Below are 18,971 nucleotides of genomic sequence, written 5' to 3' on the forward strand. Positions count from 1 at the left end.
GGATTATTGGCACATCGGTGTAGTAAAATTAATCTAGACCTGCTGTTGAAGGTTTAAACAACAAGTTCAAGCTTCAAAAGAAGCCGAACGCACAGATTATAAGGTGGTTTAGGTTTTAGACTTAGGAGTTAGGAGAATAGGAGAGTACAAAGATCTGATTGGCTAAAATTGGTCCTCATCATCCATTTTTGTCAGTGTCCTGGAGGGACTTTTACCCCCAACATGAAGTCCACGAAAGACTACCCCGACGAGGTCATCAACTTCATGCGGAACCATCCCACTATGTACAACGCTGTGTATCCGGTGCACAAGCGCCCCCTGGTGGTCAGGACCAACGTGGACTATGAGTTCACCACCATCACTGTGGATCAGGTGACTGCTGCCGACGGCAACTATGAGGTGCTCTTCCTTGGTACAGGTGAGTTTGGAAACTACCCCAATTTTTACATATTTAAAAATGTAAATTTACCATGTTCTATGCAATATAATATGCATACTTAAATGTAAATAACTTCAAATTAGATCTATTGTATAGCAGAGCTTTATTAAGAAGTATTTCATTTAAAATATGTTTTAAAATATTATTTTGAGTTTGTCTTTTCAATTTAGTTTAGTTTTCATTTTATTAAAAACTTTGTTAAATGATACCAGTTACAGCATTACATTTTAAATTATGTTTAACAGCATTATATTTCTTCGGGTTATTGTAGTTTTTTAATTTTTAATAGTTTTTTAAATTAATATTATTTTCAATGTGTCTGTAAAAAACCTAATTTAAAAATTTTAGCTGCATTATATTTCTATTTTTATTTTATTTTATTTTATTTTAGTCATCCAAATTTATTTTAGTTTAGTTTTCCGTTATCCCATTTTATTTTAATTTAGTTTTGTTAATGTTTTAAATTTAGTTCTTGTTTTATTTATTTTTTTTGTTATTGTTTGTTTGCAATATAACACTGAAATAAGAGTGTATAGAAGTTTTTTAGGTACAGTTACTGTCACCTTCCCACTAAACCTTCATCGAGACACTTTTCTGAGATTGCTGCAAGATAAACTGAAAAAAAGTCACTGTGTACTGTAACTCTACGTTTATCAGATGAGGTGAAACGTATCTGACTCTGCTTAGATGGATGTCAAACACGAAAAAGGGTTTTGTTTCCATCTTTCTGCTCTTGATATAAAAAGTGTGCATGCAGCACCTTAAGGCTGGAGGATCACTTCAAGAAAATCCATCAACCTACACTGATCTGCTAAACTTTTTCTCTCGTCTCCTTTTCAAGCTCTCTTTTAACGTTAAAGAGTCAGAATGGCATCATTCTTTGTGCAGCGTCTCGTCATGCTGTAGGTTATCCCTCTATGTCTGCTTTTCTTGCTTTGTGCGTCTGAGAGGCTAATGGGTTTTTAAATCAACTCTGCGTGCCCCATTGCACCTACAAGCACTCACAAGAACATCCTTAGCTTTCAGCTGCCGTCGCTCGCCTACATTCAAAGCTCAGGTTAGATGTATTGCTCCAGTTGCAATAAATCTCCAGCGATGTGCACAGAGGAATGCAACAGGCACGCTTAAATCAAACAAGCGTTTCGGTAGGGCGCAGCCGCTGGAAAACCTCAGCGTTCCAGTAGAGATGGAGCCTGACAGGGTACAGCCGAGCTGAAAGATGAGTGTGCAGTGAAAAGCAGTGAAAACAAAAGACAAAAGAGGGATTTTAAAAGGAATAGATGGTAGATGGAATACGTGAAGTGTCTGCATGTTAGATGGGACGGAAAGAAAGAGAAGCTCAAGTGTCTCTGGAGTCAGTGAAAGATAATGATCGTGATTTTATCAGGACATAAGATGCAAAGACAAAAGACTTGGAAAATGGAATAGACCAAGTTGTCAGAGGGATATTGTGGCGCTTTTAATGTTTTTGGGTCAAAGACGGCAATGCTTTGTTGTAACATGGAACTGCGCTTGGAAAAAAACTATAAACCTAGTGGTCGGCTCAGTAAATAATCTGACACTCTTTCTATTGGCCTGCAGACAGAGGTACAGTGCAGAAGGTTATCGTCCTGCCCAGAGATGACCTGCAGACAGAGGAGCTAGTGCTGGAGGAAGTGGAGGTCTTTAGGGTGAGCTCTGCACACTGGGACTTTCCTGTCACTTGTCAATTGTGAAATATAATATAATATAATATAATAAATAAATATTTATTTAGTGTGAAGGAAAAGGTGAATTTTCAGTAGCTTAAAATTGTCTTATTATTGTTATCAACCTCAAAAACAATTGTTGCTAAATATTTTTGAGGAAATTGATATTTTTTTATTTATTTGATATATATATATATATATAATTTTATCTTATTGACACCAAACTTTGAAATGGTAGAGTATATAGATAAGTATTACACTTGTATAATTTTAATTGTTCAATTGTTGTGATTAATGTCTGACTGACTCTACATTACTCCTAATAAACAAACTACCAAAAAGTAAAGGTTAACGTACAATAAAGTTTTCATATTTGTCACTTTCAGGTCCCCACTCCCATCACAACTATGAAGATTTCTTCAAAACGGGTAAGAATTAGCTATAAACTAAACCTGATAAAATGGTTCACAAACACTTGGAATACTAATACTAGAGGAATAACCAAACCCATAAAGAAGATAACAATAAACCGATTTAATTTATACGTGCAGCTGCTCTGTCTAAAAATGATCCCTTGTAATTCATAAGCAGCTTTCATATTGTGGATAATAGTTTTTTCAGATGTATGGAGTTAAAATGTAAAATTTAATTTGTGTTTTATTCTTTCATTGTGATTGGGATTGTTGGCAGATGTGGTATGACAACATTACATTACTAGGCCATAATTTAAACCCTAGTTCTTCCAGCATAACTGATTCAAAACAGCTGATCCTAAAAACAGAAATGCCAAGTGTCCAAACGCTGGAGAAAAAAGCTCCATTATCCGAACAGGCTTGAATTTGCAGTTCCAACCCTGCACAGACCTGCCTGCATCTTTAATTTGTGACATTAGAGGCGAGACAGTAAAGTTGACATCTTTCCAAAAGGGTTTTACAGAAGATAATTTATCACCCTGAGCTTTCACGATCAAATTATGGGTGTGTTCACACTTGTAGTTCAGTACCAAAAAAGAAAATGATACATTTAGTCCTGGTCCATTGTCATTTTTAACACCAAACGGAACTTGGTGAATATCTAAAAAGTGGACAGAGACCAATCTTTTCGCACCAAGGTTTCGGATGGCAGCGTTCACACTTATTCAAATGAACTGCACTAACCAGAGATCGTTTTAATTGAACCAAACCTGCTAAGTGTGAACACACCCGATATTTCATCCAAAGGGAGAATACAAATGGAAACAACCACTAAATAACTAATTACTTTGTTGCAGCAACAACTGTATGTGGCGTCTGCGGTGGGCGTGACTCATCTGGCCTTGCACAGGTGTGACGTCTACGGCGAGGCCTGCGCAGACTGCTGTTTGGCCCGCGACCCTTATTGCGCCTGGGACGGCAAGTCCTGCTCTAGATACTCGGCCTCGCAGAAGAGGTAAATATGCCAAAAATAAGACAAAACACTCAAATGAAGTTCACATCAAAGATCACATTCCAGTCATGAGCAATATGATCCTCATTTACAGTCACGTCCTCCTAATTTCTGGGAAAATTGAGCATTGAATGTTGCAACTGCAGATATTTTGCTTTCATGCAGTCAGATGAATTAGTCATTTTGGGCAGTTTCAGGGGAAATCACAGTTTTCATTTATCCCAAAGTGTTTCATGTGTTTGAGACAAACAGGTGTCCGTATGGACCTCATTTAGAGATGCGTGATTATTATCATTTTGAAACGGGAAAGGATTTTCCCCAAAAGTTGCTGAAAGATGAATTCCAACTGAGACACATTGAACTTTTCTTCCTGTACTGAACTTTAAACATAAGGCTTTAACCTATCATATCTTTAGATTGGTGGTACACGCAGCGTGATTTATTCAAATAGTACATGGTGCAACATTGTTTGGTTTGAAAAAACCCTACAATCTACACTCACAAGCCCAACCACTTGGTTTAAAAATGAAATTAAAACATTTTAAACCAACAGTTGGCTTTGTCCATATTTGACCCAAACATGGGTTGAAACAACCCAACATTTTGAGTGTAAAAGTACAGTGTTAAAACTGAGAATCGGAATAACTGAATCTATTAATGGGATGAGCTGTCCACTAAAATTTTGTCCTGTAATATATTTTCATCCATAATCAGATACTATGGAGCCCCTCACATGACATGCAAGAAAAAATAAATAAATTGTGCGCACGATTTAACCTACTTTTTTATTTATTTATTTTTCCCTGCATGTCCGGGGCTCCGTAAGATACAGATACAGATGGAAATAAATTTCTTATCTTGTCATATTGGCTTCCTTTCAGACGTAGCCGGCGACAGGATGTCAAATACGGGAATCCCATACGGCAGTGCAGAGGATACAATTCCAACCGTAAGCTACTGGACTAACTTAACTATAATTCATATTTGTAAATACAGAAATTTAATATGTATTATATCAATAAATAGATTTAGCCCATCTGTTTTATGCACAACTAATTTATTGATAAATCATTCTCAGCTAATACTGGTTTTCATGTCAAGACACATTTATCAACATCATAAGTTCATGAATTTAGTTTTACTCACTTTCATCAATTTGTAAGTTTGTTTATATAAATTAAGTGTACACTGTATGTAAAATTCAGTCATGCTTTCTTTATACAACCCTGATGAGCTGTTAACAGAAAGCATCAATCTGCTCTGATCTGAATTAGTTGTAGCGTCAAGTTTATTTACATGACCTCAGTTTGACTGACACGGCTCTCACTTTCTACTGGCTCTGCCGTATTAATTCATGGCCAGCTCTTATTCTCGCTTGAGTGCTGTGTTGATATCTATGAGAAATGACGTGTTGTTCTTGTTGTACAGCCAATAAGAACACTCTAGAGACGGGGCAGTACGGGGTGGAGGGAAGCAGCACGTTTTTGGAATGCCAGGCCAGATCGCCTCACGCCGCCATCAAATGGCATCTCCACCGAGACAACAGCGATAGGAGGAGAGAGGTGAGGACACACTACTACATTATACATGCACAAATAAATAGTATAGCTGCACAATATGTTAGAATAGTGGATCCCAATGTAATTTTTTTTTTTACAATATTGAAATTATAGATGTATCATGTCTTCTCTCAAGCTTCTTCATAAGCTCTAATCTGTTATCTCGTTTTGCAACAAAACTCTTCATATATATATATATATATAATAAAATAAAATAAAATATTGTTATGCTGTCAGCTATCAATTAAGACATCTCAAATCTCAATAGGGCTTTTCACCCTGTGCTTAAAGGGTCATGAAACCCCCCTCTTTCCGCTCAAGTCTAGCTCACAATCTTTTTGAAAAATGCAACTTAAATGGGCGTGGTGGCTGTGAGAAGAGGGGAGAGGAGAGGAGAGGAGAGGGGGGAAACTCTCATCGCCAGTAGCCCATGCATATCGACTGTCACTAAAAATCAGTGGTAAAACATGAGGAAATACTACATTTAAAAAAAAAAAGAAAAAAGAAAAGTTAAAATCTAATGAAATACACTGACACTTTATTTTTGTCTTTTCAAGAGTTACTGAATGCCCTGCTACATATATCCTACAGTAATCGTAATTCTATTTAAAACATATTAATGTACATGTGTAATTACAGTCATTATAAAATATATAGTTTATATACACACTATACATGCATATATTTGAAAAAAAAAAAAATAACGCTTAAAAAAAACCTTGCGTACATAGCATAGATCTACGTGCCGAACCTGCAACACGCTCAGTCAGTCAGGCTGCGTGCCGACTGGTATGAGGTGTCGTTTCTCTATTTACGATGCTAACTAAGCAATCAGTCGTGTCGATCGTCGCGTACCTTGCCGTGAGCAGAAGCCGTGACCAATGACGTGTGATAAGAAGCGTGACACTTTCGTCGCCCCTCTTCTCGCCTGAGAAACCGTGTGAGAAGCTACGTGACGTCTGCACCGTGACGTCTGAAGTAAGTTTTGCCAGTTGTTGTTTTGTAAATTGTCTGAAGTTCTGTAAATTAGTGTTTTTGCTTTGTTTTGAGCAAAAAGAAAACTCATTTAACGCACCTCAAATTCGCTGAATATTTCTCCATTCCTAATTTTGTTTAAATATGTTGACGAAAACATGACCTAACGTACACTATTAGCCAATCAACTGACATTAAAAGATGTGCTATTGCTTAACTTGAAAATGCCTGGGCTTAATGTCCTAAAATGACAACCAGAGACAACTAATCAACACATTTCTCCTGTCATAAACACTACTGCTAAGATAATGACAGCATTATCCAAGTAAAACATATTGTTACAGAGTTTTGTCCCCCATAGAAATCCTTTATAAAACAAAAAAAAAAAAAAAAAAAAAAAAATGCATGATGCATTAAAGACAGTTAAATTAAAAGACCAAATTCGAAATTAAAAGATTAATTCAGAGTGCAAGCTATGGCCTATTATCAAACACTTTAATCATGTATGTTAATAGAAATTATAATATTGTAAGCTATAGCCTATATACCGGAAAAAAGAAATGCACATGCAGAACAAACTGTCATAGGCTATTAGTTAAGACAGCATATAAAAATAATTATTCTTGGGATAAGCATTTCTCATATGTCAATGTACAGTAAAACTATATTGTCAGAACATGGTTAAAGAAATTTAATGGTTATAGTTCAAAAGTATAAGTATGGAAACAGATAAGCTTAAAAATAAGGAAAATAAGCTTAAAATATTCCTTATCCTGTGGCTCCCTCTATTGGACAACATTTTCAGGCGAACCTCTTTCAGAAATGCTGATCGTTAAGAAATTGCTTAGCTTCCCGAGCATCAATAACTGTATTTGGCTTCGATAAGTCTGAGACTCCCGGCCTGAGATTGTGTCCCAGACGGCAATAAATAGTTCGTGAATTTGTAAATATTCATGGCTTAAACAGCTGGAAAATTGACTGTACTGCAGTTGTGGATGTTTTTCCAAGGCAGGGTTATTATAGTTAACTAAGAAAAAATAAAACTAGCTATTAAACATTTATGCTAATCGAAATAAACCTGAATATAAGAAAAAAAATATTAGTTAAAAAAAACTTAAACTAAACGAAAACTAAATGTTGCCTTTGTCATTTCGTTTCCTCCCCTGACTTTCAACCGACGAGATCATTATCTTTTCATTAACCGACAAGGTAAAATAAAATTAGAATTAAACGAAATTACAATGAATACGTGTCTGTGACCCATTAATAAAATCCCAGGGGTTTAGTTTTAGCCTACATGAACAAATAGCAGAATAAACAACAGAACATGAGGATTCATCATCATCATCGGGCGGCAGCGCTTCTGAATGGAGAAATCCTATAAAAGGAATAAATAACCTCTGCGCGAAATTTATTTCACCTAAATAATAAACAAAATGAAAGGAACAAACTGCGACAAGTAAGTTATTTGAGTTTCGGTTCATTTTTGAGAAGTCCACAGAAAGGAAATTCTTTTTGCTTTCTTTATTTTACAGGCATTTTTTTTCTTGTGAAATAATAGGCCTATTTAACCCTTCACAGATTCGAAATGTTACATAAATGTGACCATAAATGTCTGAGTATTTTATTTATTTCCCGCTTTTATAAGAAAATGTAAGTGATCGCGTCGGCGCCTCACGCACACACAACATTATTTATTTTTTTATGACTGAGCACTGTTCTTAATTCACTTACCCAGCAACATAACCTAAAATATAACTAAAGTTTAAATATAATAATTCAATTTATTGCATTAGACAAATCGAATGCAAGCACATGAGAACAAATAAATAAGTCTAGGCCTACTAATAATAATTAATGCAACACATCTCAAACGAGCGTGTATAACCATGCAATATATTTGTTTATTTCGTTGTGCTAACCTTAATGTTTTTTTATGCCATTGCAGCACTTTTACATTATTTTTCTAAGTAAACATGCGTTTAAAAAACAAAAAAACAAAAACCTGTTTGACCGTTGAGTTCGTCTCTGCTGTTTTATTTGTTTAGCTGCTTCAAGCCAAGCGCGCACTTGCAGTGTTACCATGGCCACTTATATGCATTTTTGGGCTTGCTATTTTATTATTATTATTATTATTATTAGCCTATTATTATTATTAGCCTATTATTGTTATTATTATTTTCCATATTAAGAGGTGAAAGCTTTAGTTCAGCTGGAATGGCCGGTGTGTCCTTTAAACGGAGAAAAGTCAGCAAATGTGGTGCTTGCGCAACAGAGGTGGCCGGAGGAATGGCCAAGCTTCATTCAGAGAGACAGATTTGTAATGCTTCCTACATTTATGAACATTTACACCTTAATTAAAGCTTCCTTTGGACAAAATAAGAATAAAGCTAAAATATTATTATCAATGTTATCTACACATACATTATCCAGACGCTAGTCCACACGTACGTTATCCAGGCGTTTATCCACACGTACGTTATCCAGACGTTTATCCACACGTACGTTATCCAGACGCAAAGTAAAAAATATACTTTCTCAACTACGTCGCCGCCATCGCCGCCGCGCACTTTGAGCGCAGCTCCAACACGTGACCGTGACGTTTAACGTCTCATATCTGACGTCTGAATACTATGGGATTTTGGCCAGAAGGCTGGCGTGCGTATACACGTTAGTTCTCCTCTCAGTTTGCTTAGCAATCATCACATTTTGTTGAAGTCACCCCTCATAGACTGGAGCAGAGCAAGCGACCAGTCACATTTAACTTACGCGTGGCTCAACTTCCATAGGAATGCACCAAAAACACTCGCGCTTACCCGCTCGCTCCGCGCCAACGGACACGCACCGTCAGTCAGTCAGTCTCTCTCACTGTTTAGTGCTGTTAACCGTCCTCGTCATTGGAAAGATCCACGTGGTGTCATGAATAATTAGGAGAGAGTCTCTTCTCATTGGATAAAAAACTCAGTCTCGTTAATAATTATGAAACACCGATGAGTCATCAAAGCACTATCGTGCTCTGCCACGTCACAGGATGAAGATTTTAAACCCGGAAGACGAAAATAGCGTATAAAAACTAAAATTTAACCATTTCCCCCCCACTATTAAATCTAACAGATGCTAACATTGTCTTCAATGGTGTTCAACACACATACCTCTGTTAAAATCTCAGAAATTTTGGTTTAGGGTTTCATGACCCTTTAACCCCAGGTTATCTTCATTCTAAACCGTTTTTAACCCTGGGTAAAGGAACGTTTCACACTTGTAATTTAGAAGTGGGGTAAGCACCGCTTTTTACCTGGGGTATGAAACCCTGCTCCAGAGCAGGTTACCACAGCTTTTGCAAAATAAGATATTACAATAAAATTAATAAATAAAATGTTCAAATAAGAACATTAACCCAGGATTTAGGAATGTACAGTTTGAAACGTCATTTTATGAATTCCCAGGATTAATTTTTAATCCCAGGTAAATTATTAGCATTGTGAAACGTGAGGCAAGATAACCCAGGATTCAGTTTACCCAGGGTTTAGAATGTCCCAGGGTTAACTCTTTAAGTGTGAAAAGCCCTAATGCCACCTATGAAGTTCATTGCTTTATTAATCATGACACTTTATAAAATTTTTGCCATCTGTTTTCCAGGTCCGCACCGATGGGCGCATATTGAAGACGGATCAAGGCTTACTTCTACGTTCCCTCCAGTCCTCAGACTCTGGCATCTACGTCTGCACAGCCACTGAGAAAAACTTCAAGCACACCTTGGTCAAACTTCATCTGGTGGTCCTGACCAACCAGGCCGTCAACAACATCCTGGTTGAAACGGGCCGCCCGGCGATCTCTCCGCTCCAGTCCAGCGCCTGGACCCCCAGCGCCGGACAATACAAAGACCTTCTGACCATCCTCAGTCAGCCCGAGATGGGCCTCATAAACCAGTACTGCCAGGACTATTGGCAGTATGGAGACCCGCTGACGGGGGTCATCAAGGGCAAAGACCTCAAAGAGCTGAAGGAACAGAAGAAACCACGGAATCGCAGACATCACGGGGACGAAGAGGAGACATGAGGGGGTTTTCCAACCCCTGTTCCTATAGGAAAGACTTCTAAAAGAGGAAAACCTGGAAAAAAAGAAAAACTTCCATCAAATGAAACCGAACTTTGCAAGAAACAAATGGAATTCCCTTTTAACGCGTAAAGATGATATCATACACAGTATTTATTGTAGGTTGTATATAGTACCATTCTGTGGATTTCTTTGTACTTAAATAGAAAAATGAATGCTCTTTGTGTATAAGTACCTAACGGGCAAATATTATTGTAATATTATTTTTATTGTCACAACTTCAAATGAAACAAAAGAAAGTTTCCATCTTCCGGGCATTGACGACTCGTATATATTGACATAAACTCATAGACTATGAACTATGATGAACTGATGGGTAAGGAACGAGCGACTGGGGACTGATCTGTCCCTTGGACTCTTCAACGGAAAGACAGAAAAAGGCGGGGCAGAAAGCGGTGACATCATGCTCTTCACCACTAGTCCCACCCCTAAGTGCATTCTGGTCCCTCATTGGTTACAATGATACACCAGCTCATATTGTCTTCCTAATGTCACTCTATATGCACAAAACATCTGTTTTCATTGCACAAATGTTTAAGGTAATCAAGTTTCATGGCACAATTATTATTATTATTTTTTTTTGTGAATGGACTCGATCATGTTTTGACTAATGTAAAACAGCTGCTGAGGGCTCTTAGTAAGCTTTTATTGTTTTTTTTATGCCACTTTTGAAAAAACTAAAAGCACAAACCAACTTGCACCACAATGATGTCATGGGAAAGTATGTCCAGGTCATATTTCACCCTTTAATTTTTTCATTAAATAAATTAAGCCATTAATTTAAAGCATTATTTTCACATAAGCATAGTTTCCCCCATATTTTACTTTACTGAATTTTAGTGTAGTACAGCTAAATTAAATACAGTTAATTTTTAATTTTGATTTAAATTGGCCCAAAGATGAAATAATGCTAATTCTTTTTTTTTCTTTTTTTTTTTTTTTCATTATGATAATTAGATTTTTAAAAATTTGCTGAAAATAATGTCACAATGCAAAACTCTTAATGGTACTAAAAACTCATTTTTAATAAGCAAAAATAATTTCATACATTTTTAATTTTGGGCCGAAATACGATCTGGACTGTTTTTGTGAGATTAAGCCAGTTATGGCACATAAATACTGATGAAGACTACGATATTATAAAAGACACTTTTGTCATCCTGATTTATGACAAAAGCTACATTCATTTTCAAAACGTGTTCACACTGTATAGAGCATTTTATCACAGTTTTAAACTACTCGAGGTCTTGGGAAGCTGGCTTTTCATTGTGTGCATGATTTATGTAGTGGTATTGTAATTACGAAACTAAAGCTAGCTGCGTTACAGTTCTTTCTGTTGATATATTTTTATGGTAAGGTCAGTGTTGGGCAGAAGACTGAAGGTTTTTCTCTGAGCGGAGGGCAACTATTCACCTTAAAACGATGACAGACTGTTTCCTCAACAGTTGATGGTATTGTTACCTTCCCTGCAAAAAAAAAACACAGCCCAAAACCAGTTAAGAAGCAGTGTCTTACAGTACATCGAGAGAAAATGGTTGTACAATTTCTTGGTATTTTTAAGATGTCTTTAGAAATGTTTGTGTTTTTATTTTGTCATCAGTTTGAGACTAAATGCACAGGTGATGTTACTGTGATAATTGTGTAAATGATTTTCTTTCCCCTTTTGCTGTTGCTAACTAATAAATTAAAGCTCTATATTTTATAGTAATTCAACGGTTCATTTTTTTTCTTTACCAGCTGATTTTTTTTTTTTTTTTTTTTCTTAACCAAACCGACGCTCATTAACTGACAAGATTGTTAAATTAGAATTAAATTAAATTAAAATGTGTAAGCATCTGTGACCCTTTAAAAATGCCCAAATTTGTTTCACACATTGTCACATTGCACCTAATGGAGAAAAAAAATATGTATGTATACATGTTCACTTAAATAATTAACAGGTTAACAAAACAAAAGAAAAAACTGTGACAAGTAACCTGTGCTTAGTTTTGGTTCATTTTTGTGATGCGCTCCATTCAAAGAAAGGAAACTGAGACGGCTGTCATAAGGGGAAAAATCCAATTTGGTTCCCAGAAAGCTCTTTTAAGGTTTGTTTTTGGTTAGCCAGGAAAGTTTTCTTATTGGAAACAGAACATTCGTTTTTGTTTTGTAGAACGATCTTCTAACATTATTTTAACGTACTTCTAACATTCTCCTAACATTATTCTAATGTTCCCCTAATGTTATTTAGGGGAACATTAGATTTTTTTTTTTTTTGCAACGTTCTGAGACTGTTATTTTATGGTTGCAAAATAACCTAAAAATAACCTACAAAGAACTTATACAGAATGTTCCCTAATGGTTATTTAAAAATAACCTCCCTACAACATTCTTGGAATGTAATTTTATGGTTGGAAAAAAATAAAAACTAAAAAGAATGTTCCCAGAAATGTATTATTTGGTTCTCAAAAAATTAACCAAACTGGAACCAAATACGAACATTCTGTGTTTGCGTCGATATTGGAACGCAAGTGAAGTACAAAGCATGGTTTAATAGGGGCCTATTAGTTTAGCGCCTAAATCGCAAATATGAAAACATTGGTTTGTGCCGAATGAGAGAGGTAGCTATGTGAGCCCGACACCGGTTCTGTTTCAGTTTTGCTATGAATTTGTTTTGGATTGACTTTTAGAGTATAGCCTACTAAAAATCTTTCTGTTGATTAATAGTTAACCAGTTAATTATGAGGATCCCTAATTCTGAGTTTATAACTCGCAATAATGAGTTTATACTGTAACTGGCAAGTCGGACTTTACAACTCACAATTCTGAGTTTATAATTCGCAGTTTGGACTTTATAACTTTCAGTTCCGCAGTTTTATTTCTAAACTCGGAATTGCGAGAAACAACTTCTTTTGTGTTTGTCAGCACATTGGTGTATTTCTTGCAATGCCACACAGTGAATATTGTTCCCAGTGAAGACATATAGGCTACAGCACGCCTGTTACTGCATTGTTGTTCTCTGGGCACCGCGGGCATCTCATTCAGGCGGAAAATGGATTTCATCATCACTAGCCTCTTTTGTCCCATTTGTGTCCCCCCAACAGACAAACCTCTGTCCCTGTCTTATCTGATAGCTCCCATCATTCCCAGTGCCAGTGGTGGGCACAGGCGCATCAGTCAGCACAGCAGTGAGCTGTTCTCACCCACCGGGGTGATGGATGATTATCAGAGTGAATAGCTGAACACACTGAGGATAGAAGGCCTCAGAAACCCACATGCTTATCTTCCCAACCCATCTCAGAGGGGGAAGCGGTGCCATCCTTTCAACATGCCATCATAGGCTGTCATTATTGTGGAAAGGCCTCTATTCATGCTTAGAAAGTCTTTTGTTCACAGTTTCAAAACCTCTTCATCAGTCCGACATAAAAGCTTCAGGATATCTTTTATCGATTATGTTTTGTCCATGCAGATGTTTTGAGAATTGTAGCACCCTGGTAAGAAATGAAAGCTCAGAATAACACATTTTAAGTAACCTGATGAGTCTTGAAGGACATCGGGAGAGGCGTTTGCTGGTCGTATCAGGGTGTGAGATCAGAGACGCAGAGGAAGCGAATTACCGCCAATGCCATTTTAACTGAATGAGTGTCCCTGACTGTTTGAGAAGAGGCACCAGATAAAAGGGCGAGATTCTGAATGTAGGGTGAATAGTGCACAGGATGTCATGTTTGTAATGTTTTGTGGTCTGGACAGGACATTAGTAGGCCAGCATAGACTCTGATGTCATTACAAACACCCTCTAAAGTGGTTTAGATGCAGACGGTAAATGTGGATTCATCCTTAAACTTTGTCATTTGAGGTTTAGTGATGCATTTGGACAGACAATAAAATCTTCTCACTTGTCATTAACAGAAGAAAGAGAAGAATGCATGTTTATTGTTTGGTTGATTTTCTTTGTCATTAACTTGGTGTTCTTTACAGATGAAATGTGTAGTAAATGATGTGAACCAGCAGAGGGCAAGCTTTGCTAAGCCTCTAGGTTACTTTCTTTCTGATGCACTGCATAGGAGCAGGCCACTGCTTTTATAGGCTTCTGCCATTTATGTAAACGTTTATATGCAAAAGTCTGTATATGCATATGGATTTTAAAATTATTTTGCCCATATCAGTGGAGATCTCTCAGAACCTTCTCTGCTGGAGTAACAGGTATAAAAATAATATATATATATATATATATATATATATATATATATATAGCCTATATATAACATTTTTCCCCTTACTCTTTTATTTTTTATATAGCCTATGTATGTGCTTATGTTTTTTTCGGTCGCTTTCGGGTTTTAAATTGCTTTTTAACATTAAGTAACAAGTAAACAATTGGGGGTAAATATTACGAAAAAACATGAAATGAGATTTAAACAAAAATGTTTGATGGCATTATAGTGATGAAAAGTTTAACCAATGAACGTGGCCGTTTACAAGCAAAGTGAACTCCACTCCTTTAAAGTGGGTTACTTAAAAGGTTAGTTCACCCAAAAATGAAAATTCTGTCATTTATTACTTACCCTCATGCCGTTCCACACCCGTAAGACCTTCGTTCATCTTCGGAACACAAATTAAGATATTTTAGTTGAAATCCGATTCCTCCGTGAGGCCTCCATAGGGAGCAATGACATTTTCTCTCTCAAGATCCATAACGGTAATAAAACATATTTAAATCAGTTTATGTGAGTACAGTGGTTCAATATTTATATTATAAAGCAACGAGAATGTTTTTGGAACGCCAAAAAAACAAAATAACGACTTATTTAGTGATGGCCGATTTTCAAACACTGCTTCAGGAAGATTCAGAGCACAAATGAATCAGTGTATCGAATCTGCTGATCGGAGCGCCAAAGTCACGTGATTTCAGCCGTTGGCAGTTTGACTCGCGATCTCAATCATTCGATACCGATACACTGATTCATTTGTGCTCCGAATCTTCCTGGAGCAGTGTTTTGAAATCGGCCATCACTAAATAAGTCGTTATTTTGTTTTGTTTTGTTTTGTTTTTTTTGGCGCACCAAAAATATTGTCGTCGCTCTATAAAATTAATATTGAATTTTTTTTTTTTGATTCTGTTCACTTTATTTAAACAACTTAAATTTGTTGAATTTTGATTCAACAAATCAAAGGTTTCTGGTTCAGATTTAATTGCTTCATGTTAAATTGACTTGAAACGATTACTTTTTGATTTAACTTGATGTTTTCATATTAAAATAACATGTTTCAATCAAGTAAAATCAACCAGGGCTTAATCAAACAGGACTTTCACTTCCCATCATGCTTTGCAAAGGGGCTGATCTGGGAGAGTAAATGTTGAAATAAAGTGTTATTTTAAGCAGTTTTTAGCAACATGAGAAAATGGAGAGACTTTTTAATGTTTACTGTTATATTATGTTGGTATTAAAAAATGTTTCTGTTATGTTAATGATTTTGGGGTTACCATTGTGGTGAAGTGTAGAACATATGCTTGGGTTGAGGACCTGCTGCTAGCAACAATTAGTTATATTATTAGAAACAATTACATCATTTATGTCATAGATGGATTAAAACCATCTTCTGGGTAATACTTAGTAATACAAGTCATTGTAGAGCCAAAATTTGATAAAAGTTGAATTTGTATACTATATAAACTGATGAATTAAATTGAAATTTAGAATAATTAAATTTAATTGTTTTGGACAAAACTTAGGAATGTTTACCAGATTCAACTAAATGGCACTGAGTTAACCTTATGTAATAAATTTAAGTTAACTGAAATAAATAATGTTAATTAAATGCAACATAACCAAGTTACGTTAAGTGGTGTTGGTGTTGACATAAAAAAAGTAAATCCAACGTGTGTTTTTTTTTTTTAGTGCGGTAATCCCACACAGAGCCCGCATTATTAATCTAAAACAATAAATTTGGCTGCACAGAACACCAAACATTTAACAAAAAAACAGTTAAAAATCATAAAAAAAAAGAAATAGTCAATGGTCAGCTTCAGCCTTTAAATAAAGTATGATGCAATGTAATATCAATGTTTCTGGACTCATCACTGACTGAAGCACAGACTCTCTCTCTACTCTCCAGCACAATGGTAACCTCACAAAACTCATAACAGAAACAGAACATTAAACACTAACAGATCTCTCTAGAGCTCAGCATCTTCACTTATTTCAAACCAGTATGACTGTATTTCTTTCATCCAAAGCTTCTTATTAAGAGTTAAATGAGGTTTAGATGTTTTTGTTTTATTGAAAATAAGTTATGGAGGTAAGCGTTTGCTTTAGTTGGGCTCTTGACCCTTGACTTTTTAAATTTAATTGTTTTTGGAGCACATTTTTATAGCAAAGCTTGTGAGAAGAAAAACTGATCAGATGGTGTTGATTACTTATTGGTGATTCAACCATTACATGGTATCTCTGAAGGTATTATTTAGATTCAACATTTGCACTGCATGAAATGTCTTACTTTAATATTTTGATCAGCTTTAAATCATTATGCAGAAATTATTTGAAGAGGATCGTGTAGACTCACACAGGCATCAAGGTTCAGTGTATGATCCTCAACAATGGTGACAACATTTTCATCTCAACAGATCAGCTCTAAGCGTCACAAAACAAGCTAATAATAAGTAATAAAATAAAAAAAAAAAAAGCTTTTTGTTGATTGTCACCATTGTTGAGATTCATACGCTGATTCTTGATGTTTGTGTGAGTCTAAAAAACAAAGTTATATTCTATATAATGAATAAAAAACTCAGAATATCGGACTTTTTTTTTCTTCATCTAAAAATTTCATATCACAAGGTTGCTGCAAACGTAACAGCTAACAGACTCTGGATGAGATCAGTGAATCAAGCCACTACATGATGATTGAATCATTAATAAGTAATCAACTTTATCTGGCCAGAATTTCTCTTGCAAAATTTATTATAACAAATACGCTTCAGAAACACAGAGTTATATCAGCCAAAGAACAACTGATGCTGAAAAGACAAGGGTCAAGAGCCCAACTAAAGAAAGCGCCCACCTCCATACCAGTGACTGGCATTCAAGTAAAACAATCAACATCTAAAAGTTCTGTATGAAAGAAATAGTCAAACTGGATTGTAATAAGTGAAGATACTGAGCTCTAGAGAGATCTGTTAGCGTTTAATGTTCTGTTGCTGGTCATGTGACAGTGTTTTCACCTTATTTAAATAAGATTTAACTTTATTTTTATGTATTTTGACTTTTATCAACTGTTTTGTTATTGTATTAATTACAGATTATTTTTGTAATTTCAGAAAACAGAAAAATTACTGTATTTTTATACAGTATAAAAATGTGAATTACTGTAATTTTAAATTACTGTCTTTTAAAAACAACCATTAACTAATGCAAAACTATCAATAAACATGCTCTGACATTAACAGAACGTTCCCACACGGTCCTCTGTTGGTCATTAAATAACATTCCCGATATGAGTTTAGGGGACTATTACTGTAGGACGTTCTGATAACTTCCCAAATTTCCTCTTTGTAACATTCTTGTGCGACCATAAAATAACCAAAATAGAACGTCCCGCTAAACTCATATCGGTAACGTTATTAAATGACCAACAGAGGACCGTGTGGGACAATCTGTTAATGTCCCAAATGTCCTCTTTGTAACGTTCTTACTGACCATAAAATAACCAAAATGGGACATCCCCCTATAAGGAACCTTGAACTGCAGCACTTTCTTTACCAAGAGAGGACGTTTTAGGAACGTCCCGTATGTTCTGTAAAGGTTCGGAATTTTCGTCACCTTTAGAGAACTTTTAGGGAACGTCGCCTTCTACGTGGGTTAATATTTGTCCAGTGGTACTTATGGCCTATGAGGATGAGAAGAACAGTGTAAACCAAGTCATTACTCTTTAGGTAAGGATGTCTCTTGTTGAGACCGACACAACATCCCTCCATGCCAAATAATCACTCTAGGAGCCCTGTGCAAATGAGCCGACTGCATACAGGCAGTATTCCAAGACTGTTAATGTGACTGTCTACTTTTTTAAAATAACTGGAGATGGATGGTCTTCTTTGAGATTTTTGACATCATATTTAACTAAGCATGAATAACACTACTTGTTGCATATAACAAAGAACAACGACTACTAATGGATGATCATTCAGGATGTGTTTATTTTGAAAGCATGAAAGTCATTTGAAGAATACAGAGGTTAAAGTGGAGAGAGGCCAGTCCTCAGTGTATTCACAGGTTCACAGTCAACCACACTGAGAAGAACATCTGAGAGAATGAGGAAATCAACAGACACCGAACACCAAAGGCAATAGTGAAGCACTATTTTAAAAAATTGCTTTGAATTGTGTAACACAGTATCTAGTTGCGGTTTTAGTGTACATGAATGATATAAAAACCATTTTTTCAGACCTACATGAAACATTACTTATCACTCTTATTGTTTTAGATCTTACCAGTTTGCGCTTTTTCAACTTTTATACGAAATCAAAGACACAAAAACAAATAACATCTCAAAGTCTCAGGGTAGATAGAACGAATAAAGGTATGGGACAGATTTTAGAAGAGAAATATCATTTTATATAATCAAAGAGAGAGAAATAAAAGATACAAAATGACAATGACACACGTGAGATCTAAAGTATATCAAAGCTTACTTCAGTAGAAACCTGTGACAACCCATGCTGAGCATCATCTTGAGATCAATAGACCACTGACAGCATAATTGCAAATCAAGGCCTTCTTCAGTCAAACCTCCACT

At 35.9% G+C, this 18,971-nt stretch overlaps 1 protein-coding gene across 3 annotated transcripts in view; it reads left to right on the forward strand.

Annotated features, from left to right (window-relative positions):
* sema3fb (sema domain, immunoglobulin domain (Ig), short basic domain, secreted, (semaphorin) 3Fb) overlaps positions 1 to 11,892 on the forward strand; it is a 68,587-nt gene extending 56,695 nt beyond the window's left edge. For all 3 annotated transcript variants that reach the window (XM_067387908.1, XM_067387909.1, XM_067387910.1), the window contains 7 exons: positions 196 to 418; positions 2,021 to 2,109; positions 2,514 to 2,555; positions 3,398 to 3,555; positions 4,434 to 4,501; positions 4,981 to 5,114; positions 9,726 to 11,892. In XM_067387908.1, coding sequence (XP_067244009.1) covers positions 196 to 418; positions 2,021 to 2,109; positions 2,514 to 2,555; positions 3,398 to 3,555; positions 4,434 to 4,501; positions 4,981 to 5,114; positions 9,726 to 10,145 — 1,134 coding nt within the window. In that variant the 3' untranslated portion in view covers positions 10,146 to 11,892. The remainder of the gene's footprint in view (positions 1 to 195; positions 419 to 2,020; positions 2,110 to 2,513; positions 2,556 to 3,397; positions 3,556 to 4,433; positions 4,502 to 4,980; positions 5,115 to 9,725) is intronic.
* Positions 11,893 to 18,971: the final 7,079 nt, after the last annotated feature.

The sequence above is a fragment of the Chanodichthys erythropterus genome, chromosome 6 (genome assembly GCF_024489055.1).
Source record: "Chanodichthys erythropterus isolate Z2021 chromosome 6, ASM2448905v1, whole genome shotgun sequence".
Classification (NCBI taxonomy): Eukaryota; Metazoa; Chordata; class Actinopteri; order Cypriniformes; family Xenocyprididae; genus Chanodichthys; species Chanodichthys erythropterus.